We start from the raw sequence: 18712 nt of genomic DNA on the forward strand, positions 1-18712 counted from the left end.
TCTTCAGGAGGTGCTGTCAACGAAGATGCAATTCAGTAATAAAACTGAACCTGATGTAAGAACTTTCCCCTACCCCCCCACCCCATTTCTCTCAACAGGCCCTCCCAGAGGCAAAGGTACAGAGAAGCAGCCTTCCTTCGTTCACTCACCTCATCTTCATTCAATGCACATACAAAGCGTGAGAGAGACAACATGCCTGAGCCACAGGGCTGTCAACATGTGGTCTGGAAATAGCAACTGTTGCTTTAACAGATCCGGATCTGAAAGAAATGGACCAGGCTCCATCTACCCCACCTCCCCGACCTGAAAGCATGACTCCACCGCAAGGGGAAGATGGACAAATGTGTACCAGCCATATTGTTCCAAAGGCTGGACAACACTGCGACTGGAATGGCAGCTCAGAAATGTCTCCAAGCTGCTCTGCTCTGCCCTGCCCCTTCCCATTTACTGCTGTTTTAGTTCTCTCTCCTGCACTCCATAAGTGTCTTTCTTTTCAGCTCATTACTGGGTCTACTTATGACTAGAAGGGGAACCTTGGGCAGCTGAACCTCTACTTTCCTGGAAATCGTACCTTCGGGCATGAGGATTAAAAATCCCAGGGAGACTTTTCCCTTCAGTGTTCACGTGGTCAGGTAACTCCATAATGCTTCTGCCATGTGAACAAAAGGACTTAAGAATTGTCCTGCCGACTCAGACTGAGGCAATTTAAGGCATTTTTCTCCCTTGCTGCCCCCACAACCTATAGGGTTGCTAGAAGCCTCCTTACAAAGACGGTTGGCACCAGGTTGCTGGGAGCCCTTGGGCAGAGGCCCCCACTTGAGCCCCCAAGTGCACCTTGGACATGACCACTGTCAAGGTTAGTCTTGCCAGGTGGGGCCTCTGAGGGGTGTGGGGCCTTAGGCAATGCCCCACCTGGCTGACTTCTGAAAACCGTCCCCCCCACCCTGTCAGTCCTCTTAAATTCTCTGTGAAATAGGTGCTTTTCTTATTTTGCTGGACATCGTGTTGCTGATTTTAGACCTATCAGGAAGTCTGGCCTGTGCCATGGGTAGCCCACTAAGCTTAATTGGGGTAGGTGGGAGCAGAGAAAAATACTTGCATAACAAACATCAAAGAACCACTTTAGAAACAAAGACTCTTCAGACTTTTGAGTTCACTTGATTCCTCTGCAGAGGGTTTCTCATTCCAAACTTGTTTCCCTGCCTCCTGTGTCATCCCCCACCCCAATCTTGCTTGCAAAAGGACGTTTGCACATGAGTCTAAAAACCAACCTCTGTCACCTAGCTGGATTTCCAGCTTGGCTGGACAGGGAGCAGTAGGCGTAATGAATACATTCCCTCTGCCAGCAGAACCATCCTTACCACAGGACGCAACTTGAAATTCCAGAGATCCCAACATAAGAGAGAGTGCCAAGTGAACACGACTGCTGGCACGCTTCTCAGCAACTGTTGGATAAGAACCCTTCACTGGGGAACAAACAGAGTGGTCAGGTGGAAGTGGAGCGATAAGACACCATTCAGCTGCCACCAATCCCAGACACTATTGTGACTCTTTCCTGAACTTCCTCTCACCTAGATTTCAATGGAGGATTTGTTTGCTGGTTGTGGGAATGTTAAACTTAATCACACCAGGGGTGTGTAAAATGCCTAGGGCTAAAGATTAGCCTCCCTAGATGGAACATTAATAGAGATTTAATGGCTTTGCGCAGGCGGGTTAGCCCTTATCCCTAATGTAAATAGAGGGGCTCACAGCCACACTACAACTTAATTCACAGTGCTTAAGAATCCTATGGACAGGAGAGCATTTTTAAACACAAGCAGTCTGGACAAAATCAAACATGCAGTATATACCTTACCTGCCCAGATTGTTTCAAGGACAAGGTGACCTGGCAACCTTTTTTTTTTTTTTACTTTTTTCTAAGTCTTAGAGGCCCGTTTCACCCAGAAAATGCAACTTCTTGCATGTCTTGTCTTTTACACTCATTTTGATGGAGAGCCTCTGCAATACACACTTTCCTGTGGTCTGATTGACCACAATGGAACTTAGTTCTGAGTAGACATGGAAAGGTTGTGCTGTAAGACTCTCTCCAAATAAACTTCCCACATGCTTCTGCTTTGGCAGGGAGACACTCCTCCCATCCTTAAGCTGCATGAGGCCGAAGCCCTGGCTTCTAGGGAGTTGCTGAGAATGGCACCCAGTTCCAGGACAGAAGCAAGCAGGTCTCCCATGAGGGATGCTGTGGAAATGCTTTAATGCCTGTTCCTTTCTTGGAAGGAAAAGTATCATCACCACAGAGATGCTATTACGGAACAAAACGCTATAAAAAGGTGAGACAGTCTTATTAAAGAGAGTCAGCACCACCCCCCATTCCCATTTAGCTGTGAGAGGTGGATAGGTCTGGGCTGGTATTGTGTGGCTGAGTCAGGGACAAAACAAGAACTATCCGTTGTGCGTTCCCAGATGTTGATTCATTAAACTGGGCTTTGAGATACCTGTTGCCCGATATTGAGGCTGGAGATGAGAGATCTATGACACAACCTGGTAGTGGGTTTTTAAAAAGGTCGCTGTAGACTAGCAAGAAACATGAAAGCAGCTTGCAGCTCTCCAGGTGAATTCACAACCACTCTGAAAGGGGTCAAACGCCCCAGCCTGTGAGCCCAGACCACTTTCCCCTTAAGGTGCAGGGGGAAGGCAGTGACACGATCCCCTGGATCGCATTGCTAAGGGGCTGCAGGGACTGGCATTTACTTACCAGTCCCTGCAGCAGCCTCCCGCGGCTGTGTGGAGCCATGTGCGAGGGTCTGCAGGGCTCCCCAGCTCTTGAAAAGTGAAAGTGCAGCCATTGCTCTCCACTTCCGGTTTTGCGGAAGTGGAGCGCGATCACTGCACTTTCACTTTTCCCCTTAAGGGGAAAGTGGCCAGGGCTCACAGGGCTCCCCCTGCCCTCGCAAGAACCTACTGCGGTTCAAACCCTCCCTGAGAGTTTGAAAACTGCTGCCCTAAGTAGATCTCCCTTGCTTGGGCCATTGCTAGAACTTCAGCTGCAGTTCCATTGTGGCAGCACTTAGGAATGCTAATCATGCTAGAGAAAACAAAGGTGAACTGTGAGGGGAAGGGGATTACATGGGTTGTTGCTAAGCAACCAACCACACACTCGTACTGCAACCTGGAAGCAATAAAAGAAGCAGGGGCAGCAGCCAAGCAACCACCACATGATTTCCTCCCATATCTCCTCTTTGCTTCTGTGCTTAAGGTGCACTGCGTTCTCTGCTCTACCAGCTGCAGAGAGTCCCACACGGAGGTGGTGCTGGCACTTTGCTTCCTCTATTATTCACAGCAGAGTGCATACGTGTACATGGAAGCAACTGTCTGTTCAGCACGTATTAGGAATAAAAACTTCTGAGCTCACAGTTCCAAGATGAGGAAGCACAGATGCATGGGGAATGCCCAAAGATTAGCACAGGGACAGGAAGGAAAAAAACTAACAGTAACCAAATGAACCAGGTTGGATACGTATTCTGGGAAAGGGCCTGCGTATCTCTGTCATCCAGGTTGATTTTGTCATTTAAAAAAAATAAATGTCAAGAATACCACTGGGTCAGTCTGAATCAGACTCAGATAATGAGGAAACTGGATACACCAACCCAGTTCACCTGGGCAAAAGAATGTGGTCTCAAACCACTACATCTGTCTCCAGCTGGTGTTTTCTGATCTACCATTGGCATACCTGGGGGGGGTCAAAGGGGACAAATGCCCTCGACGCACCTATGGGGCCAGCACTGCCACCCAAATCCCCCCATCCCCCATCACCATACATGCCCCTCAGACACCACGGCCTTCCTTGGCCGCCCTCCAGAGGCCTTCTGAGAGCCAGGGAGGTTTGTGTGGCCTCCTTGGTCCTTCAGATGCCTTCTGTGGCCTCCAGAGGGCCTTAAACATCACTTCCACTTGGAAGGCCTCAGGACAGCCAGGGAGGCCGTGTGTGGCCCCAGGCATAACCAGTAAAAGGGGGGGGGGTGATGGCATTCTGCAGTTCTGGCCTTGGGTGGCACAGGGGCCAAGATCACCAGTGTGATCTGTGTAAAGGGAGCTGGGCATTAGCTCTAAATATCTGTTTGATGTGCTAGCTAGATCCTTCGTCAGGAACTAGTTTTCCTGGAGGACCACTCTGAGGATCTGGAAAACTCTGATCCCAAACCTCCACTGCCTTGTGGCTACATCCAGTTATGGAAAAGGCTTCAGGAGTCAACCTCGAGGCAAAATCCGGAGCCGGAGTCCCTGAGGCAGTTCATGGCTGAACACAGTCACGCTCTGGCAACTCCTGCGACGCCGCTGGAACCAACCGTATTGGCCTCTGCCTTTCCATTGGACCATTTCAGCGACGTGGAGAGGGGGGGATTTGCTGCATGGGTAACAGCCTATCCTCCATACCTACTTTACCCAGGCTTCGCGCACTGGAGAGGACACTCTGTTCCAGAACCACCATTCAGAGCGTGACACCATAGTCTTCTGAGACTGAAGGATGCCAACTACTACTATGAGTAAAGGATAGTGAGCAGAGTTAGGCCCCAACCTCCCCTTCCCTCAGCTGTAAATGGCCTATTTCAAGTCCCTTACATCTAGATACTGACCATCCATATCTCTCATTTGCTTTTGCTGTTGGCAACTTGGAGACCAGACTGCTGGGTTGCTAGCCCATATACTACTATGCTGATAGAAGCTTTGTTCTGTATGAGCATACTTGCTTTTAACTTCATGATTTGGTATGCTAAACAGTGTACTATATTATGCTGTAAGTATGATTGCAGTCAAATCAGTTTTTAAACTGTCCCAACAGTTTTTCCCTCTGGGCTGTTTTTGTTTTATTACAGAACCTTTCCACAATGTTAGCCAATAAGATATTTAAGTGTGCATATATTTAAATCCCACATGCAAATAAGCATTGACCTTTTTCTAGATAAGGAACTGCTGCATTAAGCATGAGATGATCCCCCACTTAATGCAATATGTTTTCCCCCTATAGCAAAACATTGGAGGGTACTAAGAACTTAAAAACAAAAACAGAACAGTAGATTAACAGCACAATCCTATTCATGTCTACACAGAAGTACTTTCCACTGTGTTCAGTGGAATTTACTCCCAAGAAAGCATGAATAGGATTGTAGCCCAAATGGTAAGCAGTGGAATTTGGTTAAAATTATCAACTTGATGTTAACAATCATACCAAAGTTGGTCTCTATCAAGTCTGGCTGGATGAGTTCCACCCATGATTTGAAATTATGAATGAATGCATCAATCCCACAAGTTATTATGGGCACAAACTGAACAAAGTGTTCCAATGAACAAAAATATTCCTCAGACCAGTGATTATCCACATAATATCAAAACCCAAATTGATGTGGAACTCATAAAGTCAATGCAGACAAAACAAATCCCAAAATCCTCAAGTGAGCTGAATATGATCCCAAAATAAATAATTGAAACACTCGGAAATATGAATTATAGCAGCTCTCATTTCCATTAAAATCATTTGCTCATTAAAATCAATGCTGATTTACATTGGTGTTTGTGGACTGGATTCATTTCCCGAACTGGAAAATCCCCAGTTATCTTGTTCTTGCACAAAATCAACAGGATTACGTAAGGTTCCGGAAGCAGCAGTTTTCTCCTGAACTGTGGCATCCTGAAGACAGTTTGTTTCCTGCTACTTGTTTTACAACAAACTAAATAGAGCTCTCTTTCCTCAGTCTCATTGCAACAATGATTTCACACCATCATTGAGATGTTCTGCTGTTGAGCATGCAAGCAACATGGCGGCACACTTCTAACGAAGGCAGCACTTCTGAGAACTTTGGAATTGAGAACAAACAATACTCCCTGCAAGACCCTCCTCTGAACTAGAGGCGCCTCCCATGATACATTTCTTCTACAGCAGAGTAGAGCGTATAAAAGCCTCCGGATTGGTATCATGATGATCAATAGACCCGAAGGATCATGCTGAGATGGAACCAAGGAAGCCTATAATATAAGGTGCTGCAGGTGTAATTTATCTTTTTAAGGAGTCCCCACAACACACCTGGCTGCCTTATGAAGTGAAATGTGCAATTTTCAAATCAGAAACTGAAATCCAGGAAAATGAACAGCACAATCTTATGCATGTTTACACAGTCTTATTGAGTTGAATGCAAACTACTCCCAGGCAAGTGTGTATACTAGGATTGCAGCCCAGTTAGCTTGCTCCCAAATAGAAAGGTGCATAAATGGTGTTGAAAATGCCAAAGCAGTGCACCTGACACCTGCAATTCACCTGGGAATTGTTGGAAGTCCCTATGCTAATGGCTGCTAGTCTAAAACAGAAATCCCCCCCCAGGGTATACATAATGCTATTATTGTCTTGAGCACTTAAAAACCAAGATACTGTACAAACATAACATCGGCAATTACAAGACCCTGCCTGTTGTACAACCTAAACAGACATATGAGGAAAAGAAAGAAATGGGATAAGGATGAAAACCAAGGGGTGATTCAGATGCTACTTAAAACATCCAACTGGCCCCACTTCCTGGTCCCTCTCCTCACGTCCTAGTGACTCCAGGCCAATTAACTCAATAGCGTGGGAGGGCGGTTTGGAGGAAGTGGCTGTTCAGATGAACTATCCCTCCCTGCCATGCAGTTGAAGAAACTGGCCCAGCCTCAATGGAATTTGAGGGGAGTGTACAGGACACACTTGTACCCTGAACATGTGGGGTCAGTTGGGTGACTGAGAGTAATCTGATCGATCCCTATGATGTTTCCAGTGTATGCATGAAAATGTAAAATGTGAATGCAACAACTTGTTCAAATGAAGTGGCAGAATCAGGGGAGGTGTTAGCAATGGTGTACATGATTTTGTCTTATTCCTTCAGATTCATGAATAAGCTGACACTTTCCTAAGTCTCTACACTGTTCTTTTTAGAACTTAGGTCAAGCACTCAAAACTCTTGACTTCTGCTACCATGAAGCCATATAATGATGTAAGTCATATACTCTGGAGACAGAGATAAGACTGCAAACTACTGATGTCATACTGTCCCTATCTGAGTTATAACTATTGTCCTGTTTGTCTGACAGGCTGTATCAGTGACAGACATTGCACACATCGACCAGTTTGAAGGCTGGAAAAAAAGTGTGTAGGTAAGTTAGGGCCTCCCACTGGCCATGCCTCAGCTTGTAGGTAACCCCGCACTTGCAAATCCCCATAAATATTGGCAGCCTGCCCAAGTGCTTCTGTGAGCCAAAGGTGAGGCAAGGGCCACCTGTGTCTTTGTGGTGTTCACTGTGCTGCACGAAACCCAGCATACTCAGGTTTCAGACAGGCCATCTCTGGGAAAGGTAAGTGAATTGTGTGTTAAACGCTGACTCTACCATCTTTCCTCTCTACCAGTCTTAAACTTAGGAAGTGTGGCCAGAAGACTAACAGCCCAATCCTATGCTGTCTGGAGCATGAGACTGCAGCGGTGCCAAAAATGGCTGCTGCAGCAGCCTGAGCACTAACTGGGCAGTGCAGACAGCTCCTCAGGAGAAGGGGACTTTTGTCCCCTTCTCCTGGGTAAGGCAAGTAGCCCTGCAATGGGTTTACTCGATTCTATGGTGACCCAAGGGTCAGTGTAGAATCCAGAGTCTCTGCATCAGGCCACTAAATGATTCACTGAAGGTGGTGAGAGAGAAATCACAGTCTAGGAAGAGCACAAAAAGGCACTTTCTCCTACAGTTCCTAATTTGGAAACATGGCAACCTCTTACCAGCAACACAGTTGTTTGGCCTAAGCTGCAGAACACACCATCTTAAAATTAGGAGTTCAACCCGCCCTGCCTAGATATTAAATTTGTTTCCAACAGGAGTTTGATTTAGCAGCCTGAGGACACTCTCAGATCCTACTTTTGTCTGAAAGTTTCAAAGATCACTTCTTCGTTCACCATAGCCAAACAGAGCCTAAGCTGAAAGCATGGTGCTTTGTCTCTGAAGACAATTTTAGCATTACACTCAAGGACGATACCTCTAAAACCATTAGGACGCTCTCCCCTCTGATCACTGACAACAGACTTCAAGTGGCAACACATTCAGCCACTTCTCCGTGATCGGTTATAGAGAACTAGAGATGCAAAATGTGCTGAATGTGGTAGCATCCCCCCACCCCACTGGTGGTCACCAGGCTGTGTGTGTGGCAGACTGAAGGAAATGCAGTACAACTATTGTGTTTTTTCAGAAGTGCATTGTCTATGAAGAGAACTTGCAAAACTGATAGCAATTCATTGCAAGAGTCACTGCGACAGTCACAATCTAATCATGAGAGATTAAAAAGTCACCCCGACTCTTCCTTCTTGTGTTTTTGGGGCAAAGCTTAGGAAACAGTTGGCTGTTTTTTCTCTAAACAGTGCCTTGTATGTGTGAGCTTTGATAGGCATCTGGGGAACACGTCAAAAACGACAGTGTTGTCAGAACACAAGTGAAATCTTTGACAAGCTTCAGAGAGAGCCCTGCTCTCATGAGCCAGCTGAACTGAACTCTCCCTTCCCCCTCCGAAAAAGGCTTGCTAGACATTGTCCTTTCCAAGGGACAATGGCCACAATGGCCTCCTCCCCACCCCCAGGAATCTGAAGCTCAGTCCCATTTTCTCCCCTTCTCCTCTGGGGCTACTGCGTTCACCCCAACCCAGCCAACTGGCCCATTGTTAACAAGCGCGTCCAGCCGAGAAAGTGATTGATCATCAGGGAGAAAGGCCAATGCGCTGACGGGTCGTTTAGCAATTTCAATTAAAGTCCAGGGCATTCAAAGGCTGACAGAGGCAGAGAAAGAAGTTTGGATTTTGAACAGCAAGAAGCCTCTGCTGCTGCTGCGGGTGAGAGCTCCTATGGTAACTCAGCAGGGCAAAAGGGCTCTCCCCAGAGAAGGCGCAAGGTTTGAAAAAGAGCCCCCTTCCCCTCCAGTTGAGGAGTCTAAAGGAGGGAAGACATCTTGCGTCCTCAGCCTCCAGTACGACTGTAGAATCACAGATCCTATCCCCCAATAAAACGTCCCCATAATTCCTACAACGACTTCCAAATAACAGGTGCTGTGACTCCATATGCGGCGCTCCAGTTTCCAAGCCATGTGCTGGCAGAGAATATGCCCGCTGAATATTAAACTACGTGTCCCCAAAGTTCCCATTGCTGGGACTGGCGCTTGATTCTTGGTTACGTGCAGTGACTTTTTTTAGACACATGCGCTCCCCGAGGGCTAATCAGAGAGACGCAGCTTCGAATCCACTGAGACAGCAGAAGGACTCTTAGAGGGATTTTAAAAAACTCCGCATCTCGGCCTGTCATATGGAAAGAGGAGCTTTAATGAGCAGCAAATGCAGCAAACATTCTGCTCCGTGCACAGCATCTTGGAGATGAGTGAAACTCAGAAGAGATCAGGAACAGAAGGCCTGTTATCAGGAAAGGGGCTGAACCCCACACTCTCAAAGGACCTGTAGAACTGTCTGATCAAAAACAAGCAGTAGAAAAGGACAGTCAAACAAAGCAAACCTGGGGCCTCCTTCACCCATATTTTCCCTGGAGAGCCTATGGACTTTGACATGAGAGTTTGGAGGTAGAAACCAAGCTTATTCCTATGTCTTCCAGGGAAGAGGATCACGATTGAAATACATGACCCAGCTAGGCTTTCCTTTTTCTTCAGGGGCACTGGTTTCTTTCCCCCTTATGTAGACCCAGAATTCCCCACTAGGTGGATTTTTGCCCCATGAGAGCTGCCAAATTTGCCAATGTGCAATGGCCTATCTCAAGGCAGCATCCTGTCTCAAACAGTGGGCAATAGCCAACACATCTAAAGATGCATGGGATATAGGAAGGCAACTCTGGAGTAACCCATTCATCTCCCGTTTTTTGTCAATCAGGTGTCAGAGATGCTTCCTGAAATTTCACTTGCATTTTGATCTTTGTAAATCTTAGTTGACTAACCCTTCCCCACACACACCCAAATCTCTTTCATGGCAGATTTTAATAATCTCATTCAAATCCCTAACTTCTGCTACAAGACTGCCTTCCCTTTGAACCCAAAGCCCCCGCTGGTATCTTCTAGTGCAATCTGGTTGCTTATATCAGGGGAGTAGAGGATGTCTCCCCAGTTGTGGGCTTTTGGGGCAATATAAGCATCTGGTCCTTAAACCCTGTGCTAGTGCAAATTCCCTGCATGCTTCTCCCAATCAGAGGAAGATTTAAAGCTTTTAACTCAGGCATCTTATCTCCTCTTTTTTTCTTAATCCTCACTGCTGTTTCCTACGAATGAACACAAGACCTGCCCCTCAAGCTGCTCTTACTCACACCAAATTATTTCCCTTGATTAAAAACCTTGATTTAAGGCATCCAATACTCAGGTCTAGGGCTCTCCAGCCAAACAACAAATCCCATTCACTAATCACACCAAGGAAGACTGGCAAGATAGGATTCAGGTGGGGCTACCTGCCAGAGTTCATGAAGAAGAGCATCACAGCAGAGCTCTGACAAGCTGCCCTGGTTCAAATGAGGATGTTGGAACACGCTGCAGGGCAGGAAGAAGGAGAAGGCAGTTTCCATGGATTATAATGCTTCCAAATTGATAATCAGGCATTTTACACATCCAGGCGGGAAAGCAAAAGGAGAATGAATGAACTTTAGCTGCCATCAGGAGGGCATAAGCAGAGAGGGACATTTCCCACTTCCTGTTTAGATTTCCTGTTTCTCTCCCCCCCCCCCATCCTTTTGCTGTATTAGCTCAAACACCTTTGCCAGAAGCCTTGTAACAAATCCACAAGACTTGTATGGCCTGACAGGCGAACGTCACCAACAATGGAAAATCACTGCATTAAGAATATATAGGGAGATACTCACTACTTTTAGATGCCTTGACTTTAGCCACCAACTTCTGCACACCAGATACATCCCCATTTTTCACAGCCTGAATCAGCTCCTGCTCTCGCCCCATCATGAACAAGGGCAGCTGCTCCTCTGATTTACAGAGCCATCAGCATGCTCTGTGTGTGTGTCTATGCGCACATGCACAAGTTAATTTGTCAAGATAAACTCCAGAAAAGTGATGATGGGGAAAAAATCCCAACAAATGAAAATATATTCAGAAATCCCACTGTGCATAAAAAAGTTTCTGTTAATGATGATAAATGCTACTGGGAGTTACACTCCTTTAAAGGGAATGGATTGGAGATGAAGCCTTGTGAAAGAATAAGCAATCAAGTTAAATAGATGATAATTCAGTGCCTAGGGACCGAATCCCAGCTGTTTGGAGATGTCAGGAAGGAGAGATTAATAGTTTGTTAAAAGGTCCAGAAAACATAGGGGGTTATATTTCATTTTTCTTGCTGAAGTCAAGTGTCCCAACAAATCTCCAGTTCTTCCTAGAGCGATCCCAGTCCCATAGCAGATAAGAGGTGGCCTTTGAGTCTTCAGTCTTGCAGATCCAGATTCTTTGCATCCAAGACTTGAACCCTTGTTCAGATACCTGCGAACGTGAAGAGAAGAATCAGATTTCAGGAGGCAGCTGGTTCAATGGCATTCTGTGCCAAGATAAATCCCAATTCCAATATTAAATTAGGCAAACCTGCAAATCTCAACCTGCATGGTTGGCCTCATGGATCAGCCAACCCTGCCATGGGAGGCAGGTTCAGCTGCATGAAACAAGTGAGTTGGTACAGATTGGGAAACAAGAAAGAGCAACCAAGGGAAAGAAGAACAGCAAGTGAGCTAAAATATCCAATCCTTCAACTACAACAAGCATCTATAATGGTACTCTCAGGATTAAATAGCCATTCAAGGGGGGAATTGAGCTAAAATATCCAATCCTTCAACTACAACAAGCATCTATAATGGTACTCTCAGGATTAAATAGCCATTCAAGGGGGGAATTTTGGGGTGGCAAATCTGCACAGAAGTAAATGGTTACACATCTCCTACTTCCATGCTGCACTCCCAATCTGGATCAGGGTCCATGCAACTCTATGGAAGCACTTTAGGCAGCACAATCCTACCTAAATAAACATGCGGCAATGCTGGCACAGCTTCTGCTACATCCCATGGGGAATTTTTGGCTGTTGGAGATCACCTCAGGGTAAGGGGACATTTCTTCCCTGGCCTCAAGGCAAGCCCCAGCAACCACTATGGGGCAATTCATACCTGCACTAGCTCAATCACTAGCACAAGTCCACATGGCTCTATGCAGGTGGATCATGCCAGGGAAGAGGCTCGGGATTCTGCGTGCACTACTGCCACCAATCCCAACACCCTCCCAGGCCCAATTTGCCCATTCTTGACCCCATCTCCTCCCTGTTCCATTCTCCCCACCCCGTTCCTCCCCACCCCGTTCCTCCCCCTGCACTACGACAACGGGCGTCCTGACATCTGCTGGTGCACTGGCAGCTTGTGTTATCAAAAAGCACTTTATGGTCGCTTTGTGGCAGCCTGTGCCAGCAGAATACATGCTCTACCAGCATAGCTCTTTGTTTGAATAGGACTACTAAAATCATATCTAGTTTAATCTTCTAGCATTTTCAGACACTTTAACATAAACACCTAAAGCATTTGCAGTTTCCATCCTTCTTATAGACTGAGGGCTAGAAACTCGCTTTCACCCACAAATCAGAATAAAGTTTCCAAATTCGGAAAAGTACTGCAGTCATGGACATCTAGATTACTTGTTTATTCCAGCTGTTCAAATACTGCACAATGGCTACTTAATCTAAAGTTTAATACACAGAGAGAAGTCAGATCACCCTTGGGGCAAGCAAAGGGGAAGTGGAGAACTGGGGTGAAGGCAGGTGTGCGGGGAAGAGCTGTGACAAGAATTACGACACTGGCCTTGCAGTCATAACACAGCCCTCACCTGGGCCCCTTAATACTGTATCAAAAACTGGATACTGCACTGAGGTGGATGAAATTTGTCCAGCATACAATGCTGTTAATACCAAAACAAACACAGAATACTTCAAGTGAAGCTTGATGACAAAGCAGCCTTCACTGAAGGACACAGCAGAGCAAGCCATCTCTTCTGTCTCGCCACAGGCCCTTTGGGGGCCTATCTCCAACTGCATCTCCAACTAACATTCAAGGGTGGTCCCTGCTCTGATCACAGCATAGCCTTGGCAATATGCAGAATACCTCAAAAAAGTGCCCTGGGAGAGCATTACACTTTGTTTCTTTGTCCTGAAACAGTAACCCTCTAGAATGCGGAACATAAGGAGAATACAAATGTTTTTTAGCCAAGAATTCCTGCAATCAATGCAAATGCAGTGAGCCAAGGGGATCTTTGTACTCAGAACATAGCTGACGTACTTCTTATAGTTCAGAAACACAGAGAAAGGCAGGGGGAGGTTTTCTTATGGCAGGTGGATCGCCTTCTGCAGAATGGAAGATTTTGGGTGGCAAGAAATGCATCATCATTACCCTCGCTAATTATTTCAGCATATAAATTACACTAACACTTAAGATATTGCACCATATTTTTAGCACACAGAACCATGGGGAAATTACACAACTGCAGTTTGCTGCTTACTTTACTCCTATCTGTAGTATATTTTAGTTTATATCTCTCCCCTCCTCCCCACAACACCCTTCCTTAGAGCTAGGGAGGGCTTGAACTGATGCATACACAATGCTCACAGATTCTCAGATAAAGCAGGTTACTGTAAGGGACAAACAATATTTATGGCCACTGCATTGGCAGAGATGGTGGTCAGTTACCAGACTGACAGCGCAACCCTATGTATGTTTACTCAGAAGTAAGTCCCAGTTCAATAGAGCTCCCTCTCAGGAAAGCCTGGATAGGACTCCAGCCTTGTTTAGGCATTTACATAATCATAACCAGAGCACGTGCGAACTCTCACACACCCCCATTTATATTATCCACCTTGAAACCAAACAGGACAAAGTCAAATCCTCCCACGTTTCACAGATGAAAACAGGAACCTGCCTGCAAGAACCCAGGTCTTCACTGTTACACATTGCCAAGGGCGCTACTCCACATTCTGTGTTTGTTCACTCTGCAAATAGCCTGTGAACTCCACTGAGCAATGACAGCAATTACACTTTGGGTTAAGTTACTGATACCCTAGGAAAAATATGATTGTCCTACAATACATCAACAATGGAAAACAGACTTCAGGAGCTTCAGTGTGCGGAATGGGAGGCTGCACACTGCATGCCGTCTTCGGGCTCATGTGAATGAACACATGAACATGTTGACGCAGCCATTCCCACTCCAAAACATAATTCCTAGGAGACCCTGGAAAAGGAAACTAAGCCTGAAATATGACAACGCAGCAACTCATCAGAACTGTATTTTAACAAGGTGTCTCCCCAAAAGGTAAAAGGTGGGACAAAAACCAATGCTGTTCTAGAGATATGTACTAGATATAGGAATAGCTGGAGCATGTGCAAAGTTGCTCTGCTGAACAAGCATCCCTGTTTTATTTTCCCGCTTTTACACCTGCAAATGCTCACCTACAACCTCAGAAGAGAAAAGAGGAAAGACTGAGAATGCAGAGCCCCACTGAGTATTATTGAAGTGACATGGCTTGAATCCTTGCATGCGCACACACTGGTTCAAACCTACGGCCCAACTGCACCTCCTAGAAGAGGGCCTCAGCCTTTTACCCCCAGACTGCTCAGGGGCAACCATCTCTCCAGGTCAGTTACTACAGTGCCAACCCAGGGTGAAGAAGAGCACCAACAGACACTTCCCCCCATTAAAATCACTGTCCCATTTCCTTCCTTCCTTCCTTCCTTCCTTCCTTCCAGGAAGAGGAAAAATATTGTGGTGCCATTTCTCTATCCTTCCTCTTCAGACCATACATTGGAAGAACTGAGTGAGCTACTCCTGAGAATTGGCCCACAACCTGCTATCTGAAGCAGTCCCTTTCATCCAACAGTACCCCATGGAAGGGTCAGCCTACAAGCTGTGCTACTAAGACAGAAGTGGAGACTGAGAGAAAGTACTTTGTGCTGATATGGATATCTGTGTGCTCAGGAGGTTCTCCAACCTAAAAACGGGGGTGGGGGGCTCATATCCACATAAAATGAACAGCTTTCCCTCCCTTTGAAGCACATGATGAAACAGCTAGATAGATGGCAGACCTGGAGCAGTAGCAGACTAGTGTGGGGCATGTGTCATCAGTCTACTGCCTCCTCCTTCAAAGCAGTCACTTAACTTCACCTTGGATCAGCTCTGATTCTAACTGTAGTTTGTTGAGGCAAACTAGGTTTAAGCTGTGGCTTGATATCCTGGTTTGCAAACAAACCACAGTTCCCCAAGTTCAGACATAATCCAGAACTGCGGTTGAATCCAAAGCAAAAACAAAAGCTCTCTCTTTCTCTGGCACATGAAAGAAGAAGAGACAGGATGAGCACATTCGCCACGTAAATTATTGATAAGATAAACTGGCTTGATGTAGTAGTGGCAGGAGAGCTTGGGCAGTGTTTTTGCTATGACTATTTAAGGAATTTTTATACCGCTTTTTTCAAGATTTCTCAAGATACAAAGCGGTTTACAAAGCAGGCTGCTCATAAAGCACATTTTTTTCAAATGGTTTTTAAAAAAAATGATTGTTCTAAATACAATTCATAGAACCCTCAATTCCTCCAGATGTCTCGCTTTAATGTATGGTCATCAATCTCGCTGCACTCAGACACCTTCCAAGCCTCCACAGGCAGTCGCAGATCACTCCTTGACCAGTTCTCAAGATTTTATCTGTTTCTTGTCAGCTGACTCCACCACATTCCACACATTCTTCTGGGAGCTCCATCAGTGACTATCAATCGCCCATCCAAGGGTGATCCCGCTTAGCACCTTCAGGCAGAGCAATAGCTCAGCCTCCAGACCACAATCAAAGTTGAATGAGTGTGTCCCTGTGCAATAAGCATTTGCGTTTATGCATTTCTCCATCATGCCCCAAATACAAATGGTTGGCAACCTTCAGTCTCGAAAGACTATGGTATCATTCCCAAGCAGTCTCCCATCCAAGTACTAACCAGGCCTGACCCTGCTTGGCTTCCGAGATCAGATACAACATGTGTGACTTACCACCTCTTCTTCCCCACTGAATCTGCATTATGTCCAAAGCTGCCCAAGGCCTGGTTCATATAAACAACACCTGAGAAGCTATTCTTTAACTATACCATTTCAGACTGTGGGGCAGAGGGAGTGAGAACTAAATACTTATCCACCAAAAAAAAACAACACCTTCCTGCAGATTAAAAACAAGCTGATCCTAGTCGGTTAAATGAATGTGCAGTGATATTTCTGTCATTGTCATGGGAAAGCATTTGACTATTAGACCTCTCCCCCTTTTAGTCTAAAGTTATACAGTGCTGGAGGAGTCTTTATTTCATCTACGATTGGTGTGAAGGAGGTGTGTAGAAACAATGAGGTAGCAGGAGCTAGTGATGTAGATGCTGTCCAGGCAAATGGCCTGAAACCCGGGGCGGGGGGTAAACACATGCAACTGCCCTCCCTAAACAGCACTCCCCCTGTGTCCTTGCTTTACCCCGGCTGTATCCAGATGGCTTATACATTTATCAAATAAGGTTTCCAGGCATGGCAAATCTTATTCATGTTACAAGACTCTCGAACTGCACACCATACCAAAAAAAAATACAGCTGCGAGGAGAGCGGTTACATAATAAAGCGGATAGCTTGGCCTGAACCTCACCCCTACCCCAAACAGCGAATACATTTCTCTAGTGCTTACCCAACCCAGGACAAGGTATTGCAGCTAGCAAGTGTCACAATGTTGGAATTTCACCTCTTTATCTGTGCCTGTTCAGTTCACAGACAGGGCTGTGTGAATTCCACACCAAAGGATTCGCAGGTCCGTGGACACTTTACATTCTGCATGTATGGCTATGCAAATATGTTCATGGGGCATTATTGTGGCTGAAGAATTCACTTTGTCTTTCTCTCCAGCAAGGGCTCAATTGTCAATAAGCAGTGTAATGGAAACCACTGGGGAACTTAAGACATTAGGGACCACAAGTGGGAAGGACCGGAGCAGCTGCCAGTATAACTGCTGGCATTTTTTGGCCTTGTTCACATAGGTACGTTCATCATCTGATAACTGCAGCATCAAGTGATGACCGATCTGTATCAAAGAGCCATTGCAGAATAAAAACCACAGAGGCTTCATATCACCTCAACAGACAACCATTGTCAGCAGAGGCAGTAATCTTCAGCTGTGAGGGCCAGGTTAGATATTACCTGGGAGTTGCATGTAGAAGATCAAGAATAGAGGAACAGCATGGGGTGGTAGTGGTGAAGTACTTAACCCTTTCCCCCTCTTTTCAACATCCTTCCCATCATCTACTTTGCCACCCATGCAAGAAAATACATGAGAATGGCTGAGTCACCAAATGATGAGACAATGTGAAAAGATTAGATAAATTCATTAAAAATAAGTCTTATTAACAGCTAGTAGCTAGGATTGTTAAATAGAACCTACTGGTAGAAGGGTGGGGAGAGCAAGCAGCAGAGGGTAGCTATTGTCTACGTGCCGCGTTTGTGGGCTGCCTGGAACCATCGAATTGGTCACCATGGGAAACACAGACTGGACTAGATGGGCCTTTGACCAGACCCAGTAGAACTCTTACACTCTTAAGTGCTCTGCATGCAGAAGTGAACTTGCTGAATGTTTAATACATGGATTGTGAGAACTTTGGAATTCTGGAAGAACAGAAAAAAAGAATCAAATTCCTGCCATAACAGAATAGCAGAATTCACAGGACCATGACTATAGTGGAGTTGGTGCTCATTGTTCCACTGTCTTTTTACCCCTGACAGACACAGATATCTTTGGAATTAACTAGACTGAGCCACTGCGTTGGGATTTTAGACAGATTAAAGGAGGTTACTAGCATATGGTCATTCCCAGGCTGATTCAGGTAATGAGCGAGTTTCAAAGGCCAGAGCAAAAGCAATGGAAGCACTCTGAGACACTGGGAAAGTGGAAATCCCAAAGGTTCCCCAGCTAATCCTTTGCTAGGTTTTAGGGCTTGATTTATGCAAGGAGAACAGCTAGAATAGAAGCCTTTCTGGAAATCATGCACCCTTTTAGGAACATGAATATTAGTTATTCACTTATGAAGGGAAGACACTTTCCATGTGCTCAGAGGCACTCACTTTATTATTTATATGCATATTTTAGGGTTAAACCCTGGCACAGAAAATAAGTTCTTTGGATAAACCTTTGTAACCCGTGGCTCAAAATAAGGTTTGCCAGGAGACTTTGATAGCAATTTAGTAGCTCTGCATTTATGACAATCCATTACAGGATTTGAACCTCGAAAGGGCGAAGTTGTCTTCATATTTTTCCTGTCCCTTGCCTTGGAGAAACAGTGGCATAAAAATGCAATTAGATAGATAGCTCTTCACTTTAATTTAAGAAATTTGGACTAGTTGCCCCTTCCCCTTTGGAAGAATTTTTGAATCATGCCCCTCTCTAATATCCCTTCCCCCAAGCCCAGAAACATGAGGAGGACAGGAAAGAGAAAGAACAGTATTGAATGAGGCCCATAGAAACAGGTATTCCAGAGCAGTGTTTAGCAAATACTTCCGGAGTCTCTTCTACTAAGTTGCCACATTTAAAACAAGGGACAAACCTAAATGCTTGTCAATCCTGCTCTGTTGCAGGGGTTGAAATTTGTTGGCAAACTGT

The 18712-nt window shown here is 45.6% G+C and overlaps 1 protein-coding gene across 4 annotated transcripts in view; it reads right to left on the minus strand.

Moving 5' to 3' along the window:
• Positions 1–18712, minus strand: part of CASKIN2 (CASK interacting protein 2) — a 110684-nt gene that overhangs the window by 83128 nt on the left and 8844 nt on the right. For all 4 annotated transcript variants that reach the window (XM_066617310.1, XM_066617311.1, XM_066617308.1 and 1 more), the window contains exon 2: positions 10890–11514. In XM_066617310.1, coding sequence (XP_066473407.1) covers positions 10890–10986 — 97 coding nt within the window. In that variant the 5' untranslated portion in view covers positions 10987–11514. The remainder of the gene's footprint in view (positions 1–10889; positions 11515–18712) is intronic.

The sequence above is a fragment of the Tiliqua scincoides genome, chromosome 2 (genome assembly GCF_035046505.1).
Source record: "Tiliqua scincoides isolate rTilSci1 chromosome 2, rTilSci1.hap2, whole genome shotgun sequence".
Taxonomy (NCBI): domain Eukaryota; kingdom Metazoa; phylum Chordata; class Lepidosauria; order Squamata; family Scincidae; genus Tiliqua; species Tiliqua scincoides.